This window comes from Populus euphratica, unplaced genomic scaffold (genome assembly GCF_000495115.2).
Source record: "Populus euphratica unplaced genomic scaffold, PopEup_1.0 scaffold1938.1, whole genome shotgun sequence".
In the NCBI taxonomy this organism is placed as follows: Eukaryota; Viridiplantae; Streptophyta; class Magnoliopsida; order Malpighiales; family Salicaceae; genus Populus; species Populus euphratica.
In genome coordinates this window covers 5,968-29,792 of record NW_011501783.1, presented here as the reverse complement: position 1 = coordinate 29,792, position 23,825 = coordinate 5,968, and the positions used below count along the sequence as shown (strand labels likewise).

At 33.9% G+C, this 23,825-nt stretch overlaps 3 protein-coding genes across 5 annotated transcripts in view; 2 read left to right on the top strand and 1 right to left on the bottom strand.

Annotated features, from left to right (window-relative positions):
- Window positions 1-6,276: 6,276 nt before the first annotated feature.
- Window positions 6,277-9,303, top strand: LOC105118433 (transmembrane 9 superfamily member 12-like). Its single transcript, XM_011016394.1, has 2 exons — window positions 6,277-6,548; window positions 6,986-9,303. Exon 2 carries the CDS (start codon window positions 7,012-7,014, stop codon window positions 8,974-8,976), a length of 1,965 nt encoding a protein of 654 aa, XP_011014696.1. The 5' UTR covers window positions 6,277-6,548; window positions 6,986-7,011; the 3' UTR covers window positions 8,977-9,303.
- Window positions 9,304-9,733: 430 nt separating this feature from the next.
- On the bottom strand, window positions 9,734-16,134 carry LOC105118432 (protein PHR1-LIKE 1-like). Of its 3 annotated transcripts, none has more exons than XM_011016390.1 (7): window positions 15,955-16,134; window positions 15,648-15,906; window positions 11,593-11,669; window positions 11,426-11,480; window positions 10,936-11,005; window positions 10,741-10,804; window positions 9,734-10,428 (listed from the first exon to the last, which is right to left on the bottom strand). In XM_011016390.1, the coding sequence occupies exons 1-7, from the start codon at window positions 16,009-16,011 to the stop codon at window positions 9,922-9,924; spliced, it is 1,089 nt and encodes a 362-aa protein (XP_011014692.1). In that variant the 5' UTR covers window positions 16,012-16,134; the 3' UTR covers window positions 9,734-9,921. The 3 variants fall into 3 exon arrangements, with proteins under 3 accessions (XP_011014692.1, XP_011014693.1, XP_011014694.1); XM_011016391.1 differs by having other exon boundaries at window positions 10,936-10,996; XM_011016392.1 differs by having other exon boundaries at window positions 15,780-15,906.
- Window positions 16,135-17,911: 1,777 nt separating this feature from the next.
- The window catches only part of LOC105118434 (uncharacterized), a 9,015-nt gene continuing 3,101 nt past the window's right edge, over window positions 17,912-23,825 (top strand). Inside the window, exons 1-13 of the mRNA XM_011016395.1 lie at window positions 17,912-18,093; window positions 18,173-18,778; window positions 18,875-19,092; window positions 19,199-19,288; window positions 19,589-19,723; window positions 19,851-19,972; window positions 20,282-20,446; window positions 20,719-20,824; window positions 21,160-21,265; window positions 21,355-21,465; window positions 21,785-21,948; window positions 22,078-22,195; window positions 23,249-23,473. Coding sequence (XP_011014697.1) covers window positions 18,046-18,093; window positions 18,173-18,778; window positions 18,875-19,092; window positions 19,199-19,288; window positions 19,589-19,723; window positions 19,851-19,972; window positions 20,282-20,446; window positions 20,719-20,824; window positions 21,160-21,265; window positions 21,355-21,465; window positions 21,785-21,948; window positions 22,078-22,195; window positions 23,249-23,473 — 2,214 coding nt within the window. The 5' untranslated portion in view covers window positions 17,912-18,045. The remainder of the gene's footprint in view (window positions 18,094-18,172; window positions 18,779-18,874; window positions 19,093-19,198; window positions 19,289-19,588; window positions 19,724-19,850; window positions 19,973-20,281; window positions 20,447-20,718; window positions 20,825-21,159; window positions 21,266-21,354; window positions 21,466-21,784; window positions 21,949-22,077; window positions 22,196-23,248; window positions 23,474-23,825) is intronic.

Here is a 23,825-nt window from a genome sequence, read left to right as displayed (position 1 = left end):
ATGACTAATTATTGAGTGGGTGGCCACATCTTAACTTGATGACAATCCTTATCTTCTTGTATGGACAAAACATCTTTGATAATGTCAGAATTTGAACAGATTTAAATCATGAAAGTTCTAGGAAATTATCTCAGTTTTCCAAGAAAAAACATTGAGTTCATTTGGACTTCTAGAACTCGAGATATAGGTTGAATATTGAATAGTGTTTAGGCTGCAGGATATATTCGAACTTCTTCGTTGTTGCTAAGATTTGGACTTCCAAACAACAGAATTGAGTCTTACCTTCCGCATGAATGTTTTAGGCCTATGTTAGCTTTTTATTCATATAGAGCAGACTTAAATCCAAGATCTACAGTTTCAGATATGACCCAATGGCCGAACAATATTTCAATTTGGGTTAAACTAACATCTCTTTTCAAAGTTTGACCCTCTCTTTATCCTTTCAATTTCAATACTTAAACTCATCAATCAATCCTTTTATTTATGTGATAGGCTTGCATTTAAGATGAATATTTATCATAAATTAAAGGTATCTTATAGTATCAGACTTGTTATTATAAAACATGCTTTAGTTAAGAAGTTATTAATACTTTAAGTGCAAAATATTGATATAAAACCTTGATAAAAATTCATTTTTAAGTACTAATCAGAACATACCAAAAAATTACGAGAGAGTGAAAACCCCAAAAACAATAAATTAAAAAGACCTAAAATATTATTCATTTTCTTCCTAAAAAAGACAAGACTTATTGCCTTTTCTTTTTCTCCTGACTCCTAGTCAACCACTCCTTATTGTGATTGACAAATTAAAACCCTAAGCCTTTATTTATTTTTCTCTCTTTTCAACCACATCCTAGACCAACTGCCCCTTCGCTCCCTCATTTTTTTTAAACCAATGCCCCTTATGATGCCAAGCTCTCCTCCTCCTTTTTAAGCCAACCTTTCTTTCATAAGCAATAACTTCATCTCCACTACCCTATTAGCAGCCCGGCCATGGACTAATAGCTCGCCCACCATGACTTTTTCCTTCATCGCACCTTCAACACCGAAAGATAAATCGATTAAGACCCAAAAAACCATTATAAACCTATTAAACCTGAAGCTAAAACATACTTAATGATAACCTCCTTATCCTTTACTTCAAACTTTCAACTTGACACCACTTGCATATCACCCATAAACCAAACACAATCTAGTCACTAGCATATTTCCATCTCCATTGTCATTCCTTTGATTTTCATAAGCTAGTCTTCATTTTCCTCCTAAACTAGAAAAAGAAGATCTGTGTAAAAAATAAAATTCAAAACTTTGCATGGGTGATGTTTTTTTTTGTAGGTGATAATGAACTTCACTACTAACAAAGAAGTAAATAGGAGAGGAAAAGCTAGTCGATCCAGACCATCACGTGCCTTCCAATACATAAAGCATCATTTGTACACGTTGTCATCCATGGTTATGCGTGTCACCCGCACGCCACAATATGCCGCCACTGTTCCAATGATATTTTAGTTAATTCTAACTATATTATTTGCTTGTAGAGGTGAATTTTTGGAGCTTAATTCTAGCTATTTCATTTGCCTTTAGAGGTGGATTTTTAGAGCTTGGAAGGATTTTATTTATATTGTTGTGTTCATTATGTGTTTGCTTGTAATTTAAATTGTAAATGTGTAGTTAGAAATGTGTGAGAGGGAATTGGTAAAGAATAGGTGTATGTGTTATGCATGATTTTATTTTATTATTATTTTTATTTATGTTGGAACAACTAACATAAAAAAGAACAAATAAAGAATGCCAAAAAAATTCATTTTTTCTTTAAAAATTGCATATGACCAAGACTAAAAAATATCTTTTTATGTAACTTAGCATAAAAAATATCATTATTAGTATATAAAATAGATGTTTGTGTTTTCAACATTAAAAGATGCATTGTTTTTAGCCTTGATAATAATTTTATCAAGTACATTAAAAGTTTGCCCAAAAATAAATGGCTCATTGGACCTATGTATAAAAAAATAAAATCAAACTCATTATTTCATTTCTTTTATCTCTGAAAATAAACAATAAGAAGGTTGGTTCAAATTCTATTTTTGCTATTCTTGTGGGTTCAATGTCTATCTCATAACTTAACCCAAGATTGTTTGAGGTAAATTGATTCTAGTATTAACTAACATTGGAGTTAGAAATATTCACTAATACTAGTTAAAAATACCAACCCTTATATTTATTGATGCTAGAATAAAAATATCAATCTCAGTATTTATTAATGCCATAGTAAAAAATATCAAACATGATATTTATTGACGCTAGAGTAAAAAATAATATAAGTAAACCATTGATAATATAACACAACAACACATAACAATTTAAGACAAAACCAATAATATAGCCTACCTCAAGTAGGATGCTTTAAGGGTAATAATATCTTTCTTTTAGTGTAACCAGTCCTAGATCATAAAGGGTAATAATATCTTTCTTTTAGTGTAACTAGTCCCGGATAATAGAATCTTTATTGACTAGTTAGGATTTCTAGTGACTATAATATCATATGACAATTATTTAAATATGACTTTTGCATCTAAAAATAAGATACCAAATATCTATTTTTTTTCTTCTAATTTTTAAAGGTCATCGCAATGATTTTCGACTTCAAACAAGAATCTTGAGACAATTATGACTTTCAACTTAAAAGATTAAGATTTTTTAAAGAATGTTTTGCCAAATAACTTTCAAGTCATTTAGGAATCATTTTTCATACTTACAAAACCTAAACAAACCTTAAAAAACATCAGAAAACATGAAAATACCAAAGTACATAAAACAAAAGAATTCTTCTAGTAGCTAAATCGGTCTAGCTAATTTAAAAATCAAGTTACCATTTGGTAAAATGGTCTAACCAATTTTAGCAATGATCTAACCAATTCTTTAACAGACAAAAATAAAAATATTTTGAAAAGTGTGCTTCATGGCTAATTTAATCTTTTAGCCCCATAAATACCCTTACTTCAGCAAAATAATTAAAGACATTCAAGATAAAATTAGAATCGTATTTTGACTCTTAACAACCTCTTGCAACTCCAGCCCTACTTTTGATTTATCTAGAAACAAGGTTGAATTATTATTGGTAAAATTTCTTTAAGTGCTTTATTTGTATTCCATTCAATTATATTAAGAGGGTAATATTATGGAAAGTATAAGTGATACTTAAACACTTAAAAAAGCCTTTTAAAGACTATTTAAATGGTTTAATACTTGTCCATTTACAAGTATGAGTGATAAAGGGGTTTTTTTAATCTTCTACTCGTTAGAGGATTAAGTGTTAAGTTTCATTCTTTGCCTATGCAAAAAGATTGAATTTGATCTTGAGCCCGTAAAATGATTGAATATGATCTTAGACTCCAAAAAAGATTGAGAAAGGTTTCAATACTTAATATGTGAAAAAAATTATGTAAAGGCCAAGTCTTACTTATGAAGTAGACCAAGTAAGTGTTAATGAAACTCTTGAGCAGTGGTTCATGGAGAGGAGTAGGTGACTATTTGAAACTCTATGTAAATCTCAGCGCGTAATCTCTTAACTCTTTTTTCTATTTATTTATGATCATCTTAAAGTGTTGATTGTTTCAATGTTTATTTAAGTTTGTCTCTATTGATACTTAAGTTACTTATTTGGTTTGATCTTTAGGTTATGTTGTATTATACTTTAAGCTATGGAGAAGTTTTTAATTGGTAACCTAATCCACCCCCTCTTAGGTTCATTTAGACTTTTACATGCAAAATTCACGACCTAATTGTGATACAAGGGTAATCTCATCAAAAACATATTAAATAAAACTATGAAGTTTAATTATTATAAAACTCAATGCTGAAGGGTGGGATAGCCTGAATCATTTTTAAAATCAGTAAAAAATCCAATAGAAAACAAATAAAAAAAATAACAAGCCTAATCTCTAATTAAATAAATGCGGAAGAATGAAATTGAAAAAACATGAGTTTAAAAAAAAGGTATGTAAATTCGGGTAAATCTTCTAAAACTATGTTAATCTGCTAAACTCGCAATCTATGAAATTCTATATATACGCTCAATCAAGAAACTCAATTTTTAACCAGTTTAATATTGAAGGATAAAATAAAAAAAATTAATTTAAAAAATTTACCAAAACAAAAAAACTATCAAGCAAAAGAATGAGGATAAAACATTATTGGAAAACACTGAAGAAGGATAAAATCATAAAAAAAGGGCTCAGTTTAAAAAATTAACTTAAATTAAAAAAATAACAAAAAAAAATCTGACATATGAAAAAAATTCAAAAGAGGATGAAATTGAAAACAAATTTTAATTTTATAAATCATTTCATATAAATAAATTGTAATAGAAAGAACATGGATCAAATGTAAAGGAAAATCAAATTAAAGGATTGCTTTGAAAATTCAAAGGGTTAGACATGAAAATCAAAGAGAAGAAAGAAAAGAAAAGAAAAAATCATTATTGCCAAACCAGATGTTGTGACCATACGTGCTACCTACGAATGGAAGGTGCAAGCACCAACCATTTTTTTTTAATAATATTTATGTTTGTTAAATTATCAAATATAAGTGAATCTCATTATAAAAAAAACCATAATAAAGAGATGAAAATGCCCCTTGATACATGTTAAAGAAATTTTGATTTTAAAAGTATTGTTATCATTTTATTGTGTTTAAAAATTGATAAGATAAAAAAACTCCTTGACTTAAATTTAATATTTATTTTGCTTTTAAGAATAATTAAGTTATTTTAATGTGCTAAAAAAATATGATGAGATCGATTTATCCAAATCAATTTGACAGTTACCAATGAATTATGTGGGAAAGATTGTATTATTCCTAATTGCAAACTAATTAATTTTGTTTGAGTAAGGTAAAATAATCATTATACAATTTCAATCCACAATAAAATGAGTATAAGGCCATGATGATTTACTGATTTTTTTTTTGTAATTATTTCCCAATAATGCATAAGAAACATTTAACCATGTTTTCCTTTTTATTTTTATTTTCAAAATTTTTTAGATTTTGGTTTTGGAATGATTTTACAGTGAGTTTTTATATTTTAAAATAGAAGACACAAGAATAAGTCTTTGGATAGAATATTTTTTATTTCTAAAATATTCTTGTAAAAAACTCTTAATTCTAAAATTATTTAATTAAAATATATAAAAATAAAAATAATTATTATTATAGTTTTAAAATTTAACTCGAGGTCAACTTAAGATAATGCTTGAGTTACAAGTTAGGAGGGCTAATTTGTGTTGATCCCTCTTTTTTTTTTAAAAAAATAATAAGAATGACATTGTTTTGACAAAAAAAAAATCAATGGATTTTTAATTTAAGTTTTACCTTGGGTTGACCTTGTCATGAGTCTCCTCGAGTTTTTGACTGAGACTAGTTAGGTCAATTATTTCTTTATTTTTTTAAAAACCTGAATTGGTCTAGGTCTTGGGTTGACCTACCAAGTCGAACCATGCATTATAACTTGAATTATTATACTATTATTAATTTCAATACTTAATATCAATTATAATAAAAAATAATATCTAATTACTTTTTAAATAAGTAAATTTAACAATAATATATATTAAAAATAAAATATTTTTTTAATTTTTTTCATGATTAACTAAATATGATATAACGTGTTTGACATTACGTTTTGGAAAACGCTTTTGCAAAAATTTGAATTTTTTTATTTTAAATTAATATGTTTTTTATGTTTACAAAATATTGTGAAACACTAATATCAAAATAATTTTTTTTAATTTGTTTTAGAATAACTTTTTTTAAAAATAATCGTATTCACACTTTCAAACACACTCTATATAGCATATACCGTAAAGTTACATTTCAATAACTCTTTTGATTTTATAATAAGGGATATATTAAAATTAATTTTTTAATAAATTCTTGATTAATTTTCTCTTTAAATATCGATTATCTTAATCTTCACCAATAATAAAAAAATTTATAAAAATTTTAAAATATTGATAAGTTGGTTAATCAATTAAATTAACCCAACTTATATATAAACTAGCATGTAATGACCTAATTGTTTTCCAAAGTATTTCAAGTTTGTTTAGAAAAAAAATTTTAATTATATTTTTTAAAAATTTATTTTATTTTTTTTTTAAATTTTCAAATTTTTTATATATATTTATATTAAAAATAATTTATTTTTAAATAAAAAAATATTTAAAACCATATTTTTAAATACAAAGGCACCCCTCGTCACTTTAAGGAATCCTATAATTCTCTCTTTCAGATTAGCCTAAACCATACCTCACACGCACCGGATTCGTGCTTCCCCTTTTCATTTCTGTGATTTCTCTTCCCTTTCTCCATCTTCAGTTCACCCACGCACAAAACAAGACAAGACAAAAAAAAAAAAAAAAAACCACAGAAGAATCTTCCACTTCGCGAGTGAAAGAGCGAGCGCTCTGCGTAACGCCCTGGGCATCTCCGAATCCGGATCCGATCTCTCTCTACCCGAACCGTTTACGAGTTTTCTAGATCTGATTGAGGTAACGGACCTCCTCCTCAAATTTATTGTCAATTTAATGCTATACCTATGGATTTTAGTAGATCTGGGTATGATGAGTTGCTAGTATTGTTTCATGGTGGATTCGGTTTTGGTGTCTGGAATGTGCTTTTACTCTTTTATTTTAAATAAGTAATTGCGTTGCTCTCTGCAGTTTTAATTATCTGATCTGCTATTGATTTTTTTTTTTTAAAGTAAAGCTTCCTAATCAGATCTAACTGTATTAAGATGATGCTCGTATCGATAGATATACGAGTTTATGGTTAATTAATGGATCTATCATTGGCTAAGAGTTGTGGAATTTTGAAAATGACTCTGTTGTTGCGTGCGTGTTGACCCAATCATGTTTGATTGATGTGCATTGGGGCATAAGATTGGGTTGAGTACTGAGTTAAAATTGTTTTGTTTTGTTTAATCCAGTGGCTTTTTTTTTGCTGGTATTGAAAATGAGGACGCCCATGATCTGTTGGGCTTTCCTTCTTCTGGTTTTGTTTGGCAAAGCATGCAATGGGTTTTATTTGCCTGGTAGCTACATGCACACGTATTCAACCGGGGATGAAATCTTTGCCAAAGTTAACTCCTTAACTTCTATTGAAACCGAGCTTCCTTTTAGCTACTACAGTCTCCCTTATTGCCAACCCCATGGTGGAATAAAAAAAAGCGCTGAGAATCTTGGGGAGCTTCTTATGGGAGATCAGATCGATAACTCTCCCTACAGGTTTAGAATGAACGTGAATGAGTCTGTTTACCTTTGTACTACCAAGCCTTTGAGTGAGCATGAGGTTAAGCTTCTGAAGCAGAGAACACACGATCTATATCAAGTGAACATGATTTTGGACAACTTGCCTGTGATGAGGTATGCCAAGCAAAATGAAATTGACATTCAGTGGACGGGGTTCCCTGTTGGGTATACGCCACAGAATAGTAATGATGATTATATAATCAATCACCTCAAGTTCACTGTGTTGGTTCATGAGTATGAAGGGAGTGGTGTTGAGGTTATTGGTACTGGGGAAGAAGGCATGGGTATGATTTCTGAATCTGATAAGAAGAAGGCATCTGGTTTCGAGATTGTTGGTTTTGTGGTTGTGCCTTGCAGTGTTAAGTATGATCCTGAAGTGATGACAAAGCACCATATCTATGACAACATCTCACTTGCGGACTGCCCCTCAGACCTCGACAAGTCTCAGATCATAAGGGAGCAAGAGCGGATATCCTTCACCTATGTGGTTGAATTTGTGAAAAGTGACATTAGATGGCCATCTCGTTGGGATGCATACTTGAAGATGGAAGGTGCTCGCGTTCACTGGTTCTCAATCCTGAACTCACTCATGGTGATCTTTTTCCTGGCTGGTATTGTTTTCGTCATCTTCTTAAGGACTGTGAGAAGGGATTTGACTCGGTACGAGGAACTAGACAAAGAAGCTCAAGCACAGATGAATGAGGAGCTTTCTGGATGGAAGCTTGTTGTCGGGGATGTGTTCAGAGAACCAGATTGCCCAAAGCTTCTCTGTGTGATGGTTGGAGATGGTGGTCAAATTACAGGGATGGCAGTAGTTACTATTGTTTTTGCAGCCTTTGGTTTCATGTCGCCAGCTTCACGAGGAATGCTGCTGACAGGGATGATTCTTCTGTATCTTTTCCTCGGTATTGCTGCAGGCTATGCTGCAGTATGTATGTGGACAACCATCAAAGGAACTTCAGAAGGATGGAGGTCCATCTCTTGGTCAGTTGCATCCTTCTTCCCTGGGATTGTCTTTGTTATCCTAACAATTTTGAATTTCATTCTCTGGGGAAGCCATAGCACTGGTGCTATTCCTATTTCCTTGTATTTTGTCCTTTTGGCCCTCTGGTTCTGCATTTCAGTGCCCCTCACTCTCCTGGGAGGATTCATCGGGACACGAGCTGAGGCAATTCAATACCCAGTGAGAACAAACCAGATACCAAGAGAAATTCCTGCACGTAAATTGCCATCATGGGTGCTTGTCCTGGGTGCTGGAACCCTCCCCTTTGGGACCCTTTTCATTGAACTGTTTTTTATTCTCTCCAGCATCTGGCTTGGACGGTTTTATTATGTATTCGGTTTCTTGCTGATAGTTCTGCTGCTCCTGGTTATTGTCTGTGCTGAAGTGTCTGTGGTTCTTACCTACATGCATCTTTGTGTGGAGGATTGGCGGTGGTGGTGGAAGGCTTTCTTTGCTTCCGGTTCAGTTTCTATCTTTGTCTTTCTGTACTCCATCAATTACCTGGTCTTTGACCTACAGAGTTTGAGTGGACCCGTGTCAGCCATACTCTATCTGGGCTATTCACTGATCATGGCAATTGCTATCATGTTGTCTACTGGCACCATTGGTCTCCTTACATCGTTCTACTTTGTGCATTACCTTTTCTCATCTGTAAAGATAGACTAAAACGTTGCTACTGGTGTCTGCTCCATAGCATGAGGAAATTCTCTTGGTTCACATCTTTCTCACGTGCTAAATTCTAGCTGATCAACTTGTATTAAAGACTCGGATGATATCCTGAATCCATCAAGGCCTGTTTTATTTCATACGTTTTTTCCAGGTTAGAAGACATGATAGTGGTTTGCAGCTTCATTTGGGGCGCGTAAAATGTTTTGACCATTTCAGTTGCTCTAGAAATGTTGTAGTGATTGATCTACTTTGTTGTATCTCTTTCTTTTTGATAAAAGAAGTGCATATGGCAGGCAATGCAATTCCCAAAAATCTTCAAAACAATTTGAATGCATCTTCCTTTGTTTCATTAATTAGCCCTCTCATGGAAACTGGAGAGATATTTAATGGCAACATTGTCCAGGCAGGTTAGGAGTACCCTCAGGCCTCAATAACGCCGCCTGCTCTGCCAGTGCACTTTAGAGACAGTAACTCTTAGTCTATAGATAAATTGCCTTGTAATGCAAGATCAAATTTCGTTTTGCACACCTTGTCACGCAAGATCAAAACTTGCCTCGCTTAAGATGGGGAGGACGTCAGCCACGTGCCAAAATCCACCTTTGTGTAAACAAATAATTTAAATCTGGATCTTGCAATACCTTAATCCCAAGGTTGAGAGATTTCAGTAGGAAACAAAATTCCGACCTAGGAGGAGGTACGGGCGTTAGCAGATAGAAAATGCAGGAGTATGTGAATGGAATATTTACTTGAAACATTCAAAGCACTGTCTTCATAAATAAAAACCAAAACACTAACTGCTAAAAGTCTTCACAATCCAGTCTTACTGCTGTTAATTACATCATAGATAGGTAGGTAGGGAGGTTACTCCTGATGCAAGGGTAGAAATTCTTGAAACTGGCCAGACCAACCAAATTCCGATGATTGATGATTTATTTTGGCCTGTTATTTAGAGGTCCCGGCACCTCTGGCCGGATCGAAGCGACCATAGTCGATAGCTAGGATGTTTGCGCAGGTGTCATCCCAATTCAAATAGTTGTCCACGGGGTCCTCATATGATGCCCCATCCCCCTCGCTTCCTTGTCTAGGAAGTGTTTTGGAACCTTCCAGATATGAACCTGTTGAATGCCCGACTGAAACGGAGCTGTTCTCAGTCCCAGCTTGAACTGTCGTTGGGGTTTGGAAACTACTCCATGGCATTTCAACAGAAATACCTGCATTAACTGCCTCCATTGAATTACATGCATGGCTCGTGTTCAGCTGGTTCTGGTAAAAATATGGCATCAGCAGGGCAGCATTTCCTGATCCGACGAAGCCCTGCCCATAGTAATTGCTATTCTCCAGGGTTGCGCCTTCAACGCACTGGTTAGAAGCAAACTTACACGCGTTATTTATTGCTATTCTGAGGTAACTTCCCTGTGCATGTAAATACCTATGTATAGCTCGCTGGGCCTGCACACGATGAAAGTAGATGAATTTCAACTCGAGTACGAAGTTCAAAAGAAAATAAAAATAAAAATTATATCCATTTCCTTAAGAAATGAATACAAAATCCACAAGCATAAGAGTAGCTTGTTGATTGCTGTTTTGATCAGTGACAGACAACCACAAACCAAGTTGTTCATGTAACATTCTGAACATAGAGGCTACGAAATCGATCAAACACGTGTAATGTTTAGAATTGAATATCAATAATGAACAGTGAGATCCTTTCAACTTAAAGAATAACCAAAATAATTCTTATATAAAGAAGAAGAAGCTTGCCTGAATCTTCTGATAAAGGCTGCCTCGATCTTCTTTCTTAACCTTTGATTTGCCTTTGGGTTGACTATATATGACATGGAAGCACCAGGAAACAACAAATTTGGAGCTGTTAGCTTGATTGCAAAATGAAAATAAAACCCGAAATACTAGCAGAACAAGGGTTTTCCCAAATGACAACAAAAATATTAATCATACTTCTTTGCTTGCGATGGGGGCAAGTTCATAGAACTACCCGGGCCTTCGGATCCCTGAGCAGCTGAGATACCTTTCATTCATTCAGAATACAATATCAGGTTCATGATGACATGCTCTACTCAAAGTTACAGAAAGCCTTTCGTTTTGCATAGAAAGATCAAACATGCTCTCTCTTTCTCTCTGTTTTCTTAACTATCAAGCCCTTAGCATGAACATTAAATCAGAACTTTCCCTTTTCCCTCATGGGAGATATCAGAGAGGATAACGACGGCTTAGAAGAACGTATTTCCAATATAACTTGAACATATCAACCTGAGAAAATACCTAACATTTCACCCTTACATGATTCTAAATTGTTAGCACAAAAGGATGTTGTTGAATCTTATAGAAGTCATTTGTGTTCAATTTACTAAATTGATGGCCTTGAATTTTTAGATAGAAGAATACTGACAGGAAGATTCCTAATCAGGTGTTGTTTAGAAAGACTCACCATTTATGAGTGGCTCGCTGAATTCCTTTACTGAATGTCTGCCTTGTCTATACTTCTGCAATAATAATGTATGAATAAATCAGCACCTTGTATAAAATTAAATTTTCACTCTTATTCTGAAATTTTAACAATCTAACATTCAACTCTAGCAATTGAAATAAACATGCCTGGAGGTGGCTCTTGACATGGAAAAGGGTTAATCCCTCGACATCCATCAATTGTAGAACAGACCTTGGTGTTGCTTCTACAGATATGATTCACAGGTCATGCATGGCATGAGATGCTAGAGCTACTAAAACATCTAAAAGAAGCAGTATAAATAGAATAAAGAAAGTAAATGATGTAATATTTCCTGAGTTATTATGGTCAGACACTTGAAAGTTTGAAACAAAATACAACATGATTCATCTGCCAGAGACAGTACGAGGGCTTGGCTAGAAATAAATTTAGTAAATTGCCTGGTGAGAATGGTATAACATTCTAGGTAAACTAATGAATTTTAAGAAACATAAAATTGTATCTCATATCATGCATGGAAAGATATGTGTTGTGAAAAACCTTTAGCAATAATTGATCAATATCGCAACAGGAGAGAAACTAGAAAGAACACAAGATTTAACTTGGTTCGGCAATGTACCTATATTCACAGATATTCACAGGGACGATGAGCTTTTATTCACTATATTAAAATAAGGTTACATTATATGTATTTATAGTAAAATCTAAACTGCCCAAGGAATCCTAGCCGTCCAACAAGTTGACTATGCAAACAGTTTCATTACCATCCATATAGTTGTCTGGATAATTAAGTGTGATAAGTATATTAGTCAATTCACACAAATTGGGATGACTAAAAACTATAAATGAAGAAGGATTCGAGGGTTCCTCCCAACACGTCCTTGGGTTCTTATCCTTCTAGCCAAATCAAGGAAACACCCCATCCTTCACTTCTCATCCCTCCCTCCTCCACCAGTCCCGCCTAGCATACTATCTTTTTCCCACTGCATCTCAGTCTGATGGAACCATATCCCAAAGAATATATGGATTGAGCCCCCCAGGCCACAAGGTTTAGATGAGTCCCTCATCGTCTTCTTTTACTATCAAATGATTCTATTGTGCTTTCCCTGTTTTCTGCGCCTCTATTCCCATGCATGCTAAGACCAACGTATTGAACCATATAGCTGAATATGATAGTTAGCATTATCAGCTGGAACAGTAATTTCTGAAGAAGGAAACATAGTGAATTACACAACAAATAGCTGCACATATCCTAAGCAACATTTAGTATAAAATTACAAAATGAAAATAATAGTGACTCTGCATTACCATGTGACTGAGACTAGTAAGTAGTAGTAGTTAGCTCAATTCTAAATTCAGAAACACAAAAAAAGAAAAGAAAACATGAGTTGGTAATGGACTTCTATGGTAAAAAAAGAAAAGAAACACAAAGCTGGCTAGAGTAAAAATGGAAAGGAGTGCACTAATGGACTTCTATGGTAAATTCTCATCTGTGCAATCAAAACTACTGCATCCTAAGCCATTTATGAAAAAGGGAAAGAATACCAGCAGGAACTCTCAGTTGGTAATGTGACTCAAACTAGGAACAATAAGCTCAAATAACTGCTGAAACACATAAAACCGAAGGAAAACACAAATTGAAGCCGTGCACGTGTCTGAAAATCAAAGAAGACTGGAAAAAAGATGAAAACAAAAAACAGAGCGATAACGGCTATTTGTAGTAAAGACTCATTAGTGCAAACCATGAATTGCCAGATTTTTCTCTAAAATCATCCAATCAAACTAGGGGAACATTTACGAAACCAACAAATACGCATAAACGTCCACCAAACACATTTTGAACAACAAATTTCTCATGGTTTCCTATTTATCAAAACTACGAGAACACGACAAACATTAAGAAACAAAAAATCAGCTAGTATTGAAATCTGAGTCGACAAATTTGCGATGCTGACAAGCTCGCTCTACGTGCATGGCAAAGGATCAATTATGATCCCAAGTGCAGTTTATGAGAACCACTAGAAATACCAAAATCTCCAAGTAGTGATTAATAGTGTGACATACAATCCATTAACCAATACAAAAAAGATCTTCCACCAAAAGAACATTCGATTGCTAGATTTCCGTCACATATATAGTGATAACAGAATCAAACAAAAGTGTCGCTACCTTTAAGAGAAATCCTTAACAAACCACATCCACATAACTTCTACGACATGCATGCTTTGCAATACCAAACATAGAAAAAAAATTATAAGTAAATTCATAACTTCATTTGAGCACCAAACTGGTCTCAATAATATTTCAATAATCGCATCTGGTGAAACTAATTAATAAAAACAACTCATTAAGAAAGCATTACAAAATACTGAATTTGTTTCAAAGAAATCATACATCACAATGGCTTGCATTAAACTAATCTACACAATATTAAAGATGAAAAATAAAAACTAAGAACAGAACACCAGATAATAAACAGAGAGCACAGACAATCACCTGCATGCTAAGAGGACAAAGAATAAGAAAGCCACAAAGTTGAGGGAGAATTTCCATATATTAGAGTGACATCTCTTTGAGAGAAAAGGTTACAATAGCAGATAGAGACTGTAGTGCTTTATGCAATTGTTTTCTTTAGATGAAAACACAATATGATGCACACAGAAGGAAAGAAAAAGAAAAAGAGAGGCAAATTCGCTGAAGTAAAAAACATTTCAAAGAAGAAATCTTTAACAGAAGAAGAAAAAGAAAAAGAAATGATTTTCTTCAAGGAGCGCATGCAAAGGAAAATTCAGAAGGTTAATAAAACAAGATCCAACCAGGAAAACTTCAAATCTAGATGTAAACAACTATGAATTCTAGTAAAACAAAAAATCTTTGGCCCATCAAAGGATGCATGCAGATGAAGATCGTATCTGATCAGTAGAGATCTTACTACAAATAAAATTAAGAAAAGAGCAAAAAGATAATCAAAAAATCATCAACAACAACTAGTCATCCTTGGCATATCAAAAGAGGCATTTATCCTGTTCGATCGAGTAGAGGTTTTTGTAACAATATATTTCTTTTTTAGAAAAAAGCAAAAAGATGATCTTATAATCCCCAACAACCAGGCCTCTCTGGCATACCAAAAGAAGCGTGCAGATGGAAATTAACGCAGACAAAAAAAGCAGCAGCAGAAAGATGATCATATAATCATGAAATATTTCAGAACATGCACTGAGAGAAAGTACTGTTAAAACACATAATAATAACTTAAGAAATAGAGAAACCAGATAACGATGGTTTGTTTTTCAAGATGGGGATGGACTAACTTTGGGGTCCACCAAGCTCTTTGACAGCATTAACGAAACATGAATGGAGGTCTCGTGTCCATCTAAGGCGAGGTTTAAGATCAGAAGTAAAACTAATGCGAAGGTGATTATGAAGTTGTTGTGGAGGAGGAGGAAGGGATGGAGGCTGCTGCTCAAGCCCCTCCTTGTTGTTCTCCTCCTCTTTCTCCACCACCACCCCACCGACCTCCTCGTTAGAAGAAACAACAGCAGGGTGGTAAGTTCCATTTTGAGGCACATGATGAAGAGTTGGGGCTGCTAGAGTTTCTTGGAGTTCAAGAAACGGATCATCATTTTCATCAGAGTCGCCAAGTGGACTGAGGTGACCAAGTTGAGTATCATCATGTGGGAGTTTGAGCTCAAAGTACTGATGATTAGGATACCCATACCCAAATTCAAGAAACCCTGATCTCCCATCATTTTCCCTGTCAAAACCATCCAAGAAATGATGGCCCTCCATTGAAACCCCCCCCATTTCTCCTCCAAGAAACGTATCCTCACGATCATCATCATGACCCCCTTTCCTGTCACTCATTTCTCTCTGTCTCACAGCTCAAAATCTTCTTTGTTGCATTTGCACTCCCAAAGAGCTAGATACAGGGGTTAGAAATACAGAGAGCAGACCCCAAAATTCGCAGACACGTAGGCCCCACCGCTAATCTAGTAGGGCCCATGGAAATGGAACAGTAGCAAAACATCAATAAATAAAAAGCTAGAAGAGTCCAAAGATGCACACAACAGCCACTTTGTACGCATTAGAGAACGGAAGTTAGACTTTTGCAACAAGGAGATGAAACCGAGGCAATTGAGACCCGAGGAGAAGAGAAGGAGCGAATTTCCTCCTCCCGTAGCCCCTCCCCCCTCCCCAAACGTACCTGCCTGGTGAGGGTGACAATGGAGTAATTGGGTTGAATTGAGAGAGGGTGCGCTGCAACCATGATTGTTCCGTACGTAGTTCAGGGCTGGCGAGGTGGCATTGTGCGATTGTGCTCGGCTGAGAAGATCACCTTTTGGCCTGTCACTCTGTGTTGGCGCATGAAGGGAAACGTGGAGCCCTTTTCTCTCGATGTGGCTGTCTTGTTCTCCTGTTGAAGTGAGCACAGTCAAATCAAGGAAGTCCACAATCCTTACCATCTCCTGTTGAAGTGAGCACTGTCAAATCAAGGAAGCCACAATCCTTACCATCTTTTCCTTTCCTTTCCTATAAAGAGTCATCATAATAATAATCTCGGTTGTCATTATCGCAGAGAGTTAGATTTCAGGATCATTTCCGACATGGCTTAATGCTAGCAGCTATCTGGAACTGGATTCATCGCATCCTGTAGAGATTTTCTCCCTTTAGGGAAATTGGTTTCCTTTCATGTCGGATTGGAGTTTATGGGCTAATTCAATTCTTAATTGAAAATATATTAAAAGTTTATTTATTTACTAAATCAATTATATATATATAAAAAAAACAACTAATAACCGATTTAATACTTTTCAGCAGATATAATATAATTCTTTAAAAAATAACCAAGGCCAATAAAAACAAAACACTCACGCTTTGATGTTTAGCTCATTAATGAATCCCACATTGTAACTGACTCTACTTTATTTTTATATTTTAAATTAATATTTTTTTATTATTTTGAAATCATTTTGATGTATAGATATAAAAATAAAATTTTATTTTATTTTTAAGTAAAAATACTTTAAAAAACAATTACTACTACATTCACAAATACTCCCTAATTAATTATTATCTAAAATGCATTCAAATTATTATTTGATAAAAATATTTAAACTAAAAACTTAAGAATTAAGAAAATGATAAAAAAATAATTAATTTTTATTTTGATCCATTTCTAAAAATATTTAAACTACAAACTTAAGAATTAAAAAAAATGATAAAAAATAATTAATTTTTATTTTGTGAATAATTTTAATTTTGATCCATTTTTGTTTTATTTATTTAACTATTTTATTTTTAAATAATAATAAAAAATATTTATGTCAATTTACTTTTTTTTCATGATTTATGTTATTCATCATGTAATTTACATAATTTGAATGTGTTTCATGATATTTATGTTAATTTGGTAGTTTTTTATTTTAAATTAATATTTTATTATTATTTTAAAATTATTTTGACACTTTAAAAAATAATTACCGCTATACTTATAAATATTTCTTAAATAATTATTATTTAAAATGCATTTAAATTACTATTTATAAAAATATTTAAACTAAAAACTTGAAGAATTAAAAAAATATGATAAAAAAAATGATTCATTTTCATTTTTTGAACAATTTTAATTTTGATTTGTCTTTTTTATTTATTTAACTATTTTATTTCTAAATTATAATTAAGAGTATTTATGTCAATTCTTTAATTTTTTATTGATTTATATTATTTCACGAGACCGTGTAATTTACATTTTTTTTATACCTAGTAAAGGTAATTATTATGAATTATATTTATTTTAATTTTATATTTCACTTAAAAATCAAATATTTCCATCACCTATTTACTTACAAAGCACTAAGTGGTGTACTTATGTGGTAGGAATACGCTATAAAAATCAAATATTTCCATCACCTATTTATTTACAAAGCAATAAGTGGTGTACTTAAGTGTTAGGAACACGAATATTTTATAAAAATTTATTTTTTTATGTAAAATTTTTTTAATATATTTTTAAATAAAAATATTTTTAAAAAAAAATAAAATTATCCTGCGCAGCAGAAAATCCTATTTATTTACGAAGCAATAAATTCCCTTTTTTAACCCTTCACAGCAACGCCCTTTAAATAAAAATATTTTTTTAAAAAAATAAAATTATCCTGCGCAGCTGAATATCCTATTTATTTACGAAGCAATAAATTCTTTTTTTTAACCCTTCACAACAACGCCCTTCCCGTATAATTCCCTTTCTACCTGGGACCCGATGAGGGATGGCGACTCACTCACTCGCCACCATATAATAGAAAGAAATGTATATTCTTTTATTTCTTTCTTTTAAATATGAGAAATGTATATTCTTTTATTTCTTTCTTTCTTTTAAATATAAAAAAGAAAGCCTCAAACTAGCCGTTGCCTTTTCAAAACGCTCCCTTCCCTTCTCCTTTCCCTTCATCCCTAAGCTCCCCGCTCGTTAGGAAAAGGAAATAGCAGCCCCTTGAATCTCTTCATATCCCCCTTTTCTTTCTTTTTTTCCTTTTGATTAATTCTATCTTTGAGACGTTGATTCTTTCTATTGGTAGCAGAAAGCTCAAAAGCAGAGAATAAGAATGTTCACTGAAGGTCTGGATGAATCCGCCATTAACTGGATCAAGCGGGTATTGCATGCTGATCTTTCTTTCTTTTCAAAAATTTATTATTTAATGAGAATGATAGTAGTAATTCATGTATTTGCAGGGATCAGATGCAGAAGAATCTCAACCTAAAGTTCGATCTCCGCTATCCCCGTTATCAGCAGAGAAGCTATCACCACCACCACCACCAGCAGAAAACCCATTTCCGAAATCTCCACTTTTCTACAATAGCTCTTCCCATTTATTGCCTCCGCTTAAATTCCATTCTGGGTTACTGACCCCTCACAGTATAGTCTCTCCGTGCCTTCAGAACAAAGAAGAAGACGACGATATTGTGAGCGTGGCTTCAGTTTCTGATTACGAGATTGGTCGTCGAAACTACACTGATGAGGATGGTTTTGAGGATATAGGTCCTTCTGATTTTGATTACCTGGAGAAGCCTGTGATGCAAAGTTATCAGGATGGAGATGAGGAGGAGATTTTTGGGGTTACTAGAAATTGGCCTACTGCTAAAACCAAGTTGAATAGAGGGGTTTTGAAGGAGGATTTGAAGATTGAATTGCCTGGTCACTTTAGAAGGCTTAAGAGTACCACTCAAGTTGATGGTGATCTAGGGTTTAGAAAATCTGGAACACCCAAGAAGAATTCGGTGGGCCCGGGTGGTAGTTTTTCGCTTCGAGAGAGAGTTCAGCTACGCAATGCACAAGTGGTATATTGGGTTCTTGTTTGCTTGTTGATTGATGATCTCTTCGGGTTTTTTTTTTTGAGTACTGGTGATTAATGTCGGTTGTGATTGTGATTATAGGATAATTTTAGCAATGAAGCAAATGTATTTAGACCGGTGGAGGAGATGGGGACTCCAAGTGCTCCTCCAATAATTGAAATTGGAGGAGAAGAAGGGAATGTTACGTTTGACACAGAAATTGAGCAAAATGCGTATGGAGTTGGCAAGCCAAGAGAATCAGGGGAAGGTTTATTTGATCAAACATCACAATCTATGCAAAGTACCGAATGTGATGAAAGGTATTGCTATTATTAGTGGCTTTAGGCATTTAATAATTCATCTATAATTATCATTTCATTGTTCTATTAGTCACTTACTACTAATCTGCTTTATCTTCTGGCGCAGAATAAATAGCTTTATGACTGGAGAAATGGAAGGAAAGATGCCTTATTGGCAGACAAGTTCATCAGACCGTTCACCTTGTTATAACACGGGGTATGATCTGATTTAAAATCAAACTCATTAATGCTATAGTGATATTTTAGTTATTTTAATGGAGTTTAATTTCTAAGTTTGCTATTGGTTTATCCCTTTAGGATTTGAATATAAAAACTAAATGAATTTGTTTTAAATTCTGGATTTTCGACTGAATGTTGTCTGGAACATTTTCATTTTCTGCCCTTTATGGATTATGAGTCTGTTTGATATCCATCTGAACAGGATTTTTTTTTTTTCATGCACACAACTATCATTGCCAGCGTGTGTTCTGATGGCTTGTTAATTTAATTGTTGCAGTGGTCAATATGCGTGGCAAACTATGATTGCTTATGATGCATGTATCCGCTTATGTCTATATGCCTGGGCTAGAGGTCGCACTGAGGCTCCCGAGTTTCTGCGTGATGAGTGTCTGATTCTTCGAAGTGCTTTTGGGTAGGATTCCTTATGCTTATATGGTGAAAATATAATATAGCTACTAAAAATGGTGATTTTTTTTTTGTTAATTTATGGCTAATATACAACTCTGATTGGTATTTATTTTGCTATTATAATATTGTAGACTACACAAATTTTTGTTGCAACCACGCCGTATACAACCTGTAGCAGTCAACTCAACTAAAATTGCAGAACAAACATGCCCTTTGAAGGCAAAAAAGGTTGTTGGGAAGATAAGAGTTGAAGGTAAGATCTCTTGTGTCATTGCTACATAAGGAAGTCCAATAATTAGAATGAAGCGTTGGATTTTCTTTTCTTTAATTCTTTCGTGTTAATTTGGTTGTCATGTTCTAAATTCCCAGTTCCATTCTTTTTTCATAATTTAGTCATCTGCAGATTCACATCGAGGATATTCATTATTTAGTTATGACAGACAAAAAGGATGTCCAATGCTGAGTAACTGGATATGCAATGATGAGAAAAAATAGTTTTCCACCAAAATTAAGCTTTAATTGTTTCTTAATTCAACTAAAGTACACTTGTTGACTTTGGCAGTAAAGAAACTCCGGATAATACCAAGGCGGAAACTTATGAGCACTTACTCTCAGCGTAGTGCAATCTACATGCAAATGGGGAAAGAGTATGTCCAGCATGTTTCATCGCTAGTGAAAACTGGCATGAATTCTCTTAAAATAGCTTCCTTTCCAGTGCCAACAGAAGGTTTGTGTTTTCATTAAAATGACTGCAAAGTCTATTGCTCATATACTTGTAACAAGTTAACGACAGATCCACTTTCAATCACATTTTCAGATTATCATTAGGGTAAATGAATTCTGTCTATATCCTAAAGAAGATACTGCAAGTGCTTGTCTTAAATCACATCAATCATGTGGATTCCACTTGTTTTGGCATTTTGAACTGTGCAAAATTTTAGGAACTTCTGTGCTGCACTATTTTGATGGACAGCTAAAATTATTTTTTCTGGCTTGCAGAGAAACTTACATGCTTATTCCAACTGAAGAGTACTACTGAAAATTCTCAAGTTGAACCAGGTTCTGCTATTTGTTTGCACCCAGGAAGTGGGGATTACCACATCTTGTAAGTTCTGAACTTACTTTCAACTTGTCATACAGTTGGCTGCTATGAGGTTTTTGTTTTTAATACAAAAAAAATATCAGCATGAGATGGTAAAAATTGTAGACAGCTCAGTCTCAATTGAAAGGCTAGCAGATTGGGCCATTAATGTACCTTGTACTATGATATATGGCCCAAAAGATTTTCCTTTCTGTTCATCTATCAATTTTATACTTATGAAAATCATATGATTGACAAAGTAAAACCACCGATCACCCTTACAAAACAATGGACTGTATAATTTCTGGTATAATTGTTCTACATGGAATGGAAAAATCTCATATGTTTACGTAATTCAGTTTTCCAGAAAGTGAAGGGGAAGCACTTTTGGTAGAGGTACAAGATACAAAAAAGTCACTCCAAGGCAGAGCTACAATTGCTATTTCATCTTTCAATGATAATCCTGTATGTACCTTTTTCCTGTATCTTCCAGCATGAGGTACTTGTAAGTATAAATAATTACTTTAGATGATGTGATTATTCAAATTATGCAGAGTGATAGAGTTCGATGGTGGCCCTTATACCATGAAGATCAAGAATGTGTTAGGAAGATACAACTCGTCATTGGCAGTACTATTACACAGGATGAGACTAATAATATTAAGGTTTCAGTTCTTTCGACTCAAATTAGCTGAATAGATAATACCTGGAATAATTTTGTGGTAGCAATTTTGCTGTTTTGTCTTTTCCATTTTTAGTATAAATTCAATGTTCAAGTGCTAGAATTACGAGCATGTGAATGTAAATGAGTGCTTGTGCAGGCTGTCTTCTTGCATATCATTTGCAGTGTGCATGCATTGTCAAGTGCTTTCATGTGGTCTACAAGTGTGTGCTTATTACTATTATACAAGGTGCTTCCATGATGCAATGCTTGCCATGTTTTACTTCCTTAATTTCATTTTTTTTGCTGTTAATAATATACAGAGTGGTCCTGTTGTGGAAACAATAGCTTATGATCTACTACTGGAGGCTGCTATGCACGCACAGCTTTTTCATTCTCGAAATTTGAGATTACATGGATCTTGGAAGTGGCTGTTGATTGAATTTGCAGATTATTATGGAGTTTCTGATTCATATACAAAATTGAGGTGCTTATAACTGCAAATTTATTGAATATCTCAGTGGATCTAGTTGTTCATTTTTACCTCTAGTTGTTCATTTTTACCTTTATCTTTCTCTTTCCTTCCATATCTTAACTTCTCTAAATTTCTTTCTAGATATCTTTCACGGGTCATGGATGTGGCCCTTCCAAAGAAAGACTGCTTGGAGCTTGTCAATGAGTTACTTGTACCCATTATGAAGGCCAGGAGTGAGAAGAGTTTAACAGTGCAAGAGGTAGTCTCCTAATAATAGCTGAAATTACATACACTACTTACAAATAATCTCTTGAATGCATATCCAAGCGTTCTATTAACTTCAAAATCAAACCAGAAAATGAGAAATGATCTGTTTAAGTAGCTGGCACTCAACACACCGAATTCAGGGAACTTTGCTTTTGATGCTAATTTGGATGAAACCTATTGCCTCTCTCTCTCGCCCTCTTTTTTATGCTATAAAAGTGTAATTTATATTTAATTTTCACCGCTAGTGACAAATGAATAGAAGCAAAAGCTGAAATAGCAATTGAATGCAAGGTAACAAAGCTAAAATCTCAAATAGTTTAAATAGGCCTTATATTTTGGCAAGTATATTACGCAAAAAAAGCTTTTCGTGGTTCTCTTACTGATAAGAAAGGATTTTGCCACTCCAATTATGGTTTGTTTGGAACATGGATGAAGCAAATTCACAGGGGATAATTTATATGCTATAAAAGTACAATTTGTATTTAATTTTCACTGTTAGTGACAAAATGAATAGAAGCAAAAGCTGAAATAGCAATTGGAAACCAAGTTAACAAAGCTAAACTCTCAAATAGTTTAAACAGGCCTTATATTTTGACAAGGATAATTAGGCAAAAAAGCTTTTGTGGTTCTCTTACTGATGAGAATGGACTGTGCCACTCCAATTATGGTTTGTTTGGGAAATGGAAGAAGCAAGTTCACAGAGGATTTCCCTTGCTGAAGGTTGGCTCTACCATGACCAGTCCATGAATTTGGCGAGATCATCCTTTTGTTTTGGCGAAATCATCCTTTTGTGTTTGTGATTGTAGTGGACACCCTGCAGCACTTCTATTTATTTTAACTTTCTAGGTAACTGTTTGAAGAATGAAGAAAAAAACACTTGACATGAATGATACATAAATATGAAGATGCTATGAAAAGAATTTAGTAAGAATCTGAATGTTATGCTCAGACATCAGTTTTTGGGTGGTTGTGGAGGGTTTTTCCTTTAAAATTGTCCCAGTGCATCAAAGAAATGCCTCTTACTGTCCTCATTGTATTATTGCAGAAAAGTATATTTTTAGATTGTGAAACACGAATTGAGAGTCTCTTGGCACAAGTTTTTGAGAACTACAAATCACTGGATGAAAACTCACCCACAGGGTTGGCAGACCTGTTCAACCCGATGCAAGAGTCTGCAGCACCAGCTCTGGGAGAAGCTGTTAAAGTCTACACCCTACTCCATGACATACTATCTCATGATGCGCAGACTATGCTGAGGAACTATTTGCAGGTAAATTAAACTTGACATCAATGTTCTCAATGAACCTAACAAGCATAGGGATGTTTATTGCGCAATCTTCAGCCTCTTAATCTTTCAAGTCTTCATTTAGACCTTCTCACAAAAGTTACATGAAAATCTTTCAAGTCTTCATTTAGACCTTCTCAGAAAAGTTACATGAAATGTTCTCATACACAAATCGAGTAAATTCCCTCATAAAAGACACTCTCACATTTGAGTTACATGAATGTTAGAGATCAGCTAAGAAAGGGCCTTATGGTACCCAAATTCACAGTGATTTTCATCCACTGAATGCATTTGTGCTTTGAAATCGTGTGTTGGGACTAGAAGTCTATTCATCCTA

Bases quoted from the DNA above. Each gene is read 5' to 3' on its own strand.
- LOC105118433 (XM_011016394.1), top strand. From the start codon at position 7,012: ATGAGGACGCCCATGATCTGTTGGGCTTTCCTTCTTCTGGTTTTGTTT.
- LOC105118432 (XM_011016390.1), bottom strand. From the start codon at position 16,011: ATGACAACCGAGATTATTATTATGATGACTCTTTATAGGAAAGGAAAG. The intron at 11,481-11,592 runs GCATGTTTATTT...TTATTATTGCAG, and splicing joins ATGTCAAGAGCCACCTCCAG to AAGTATAGACAAGGCAGACA. The intron at 10,805-10,935 runs GTATGATTAATA...TGTCATATATAG, and splicing joins CCCCCATCGCAAGCAAAGAA to TCAACCCAAAGGCAAATCAA.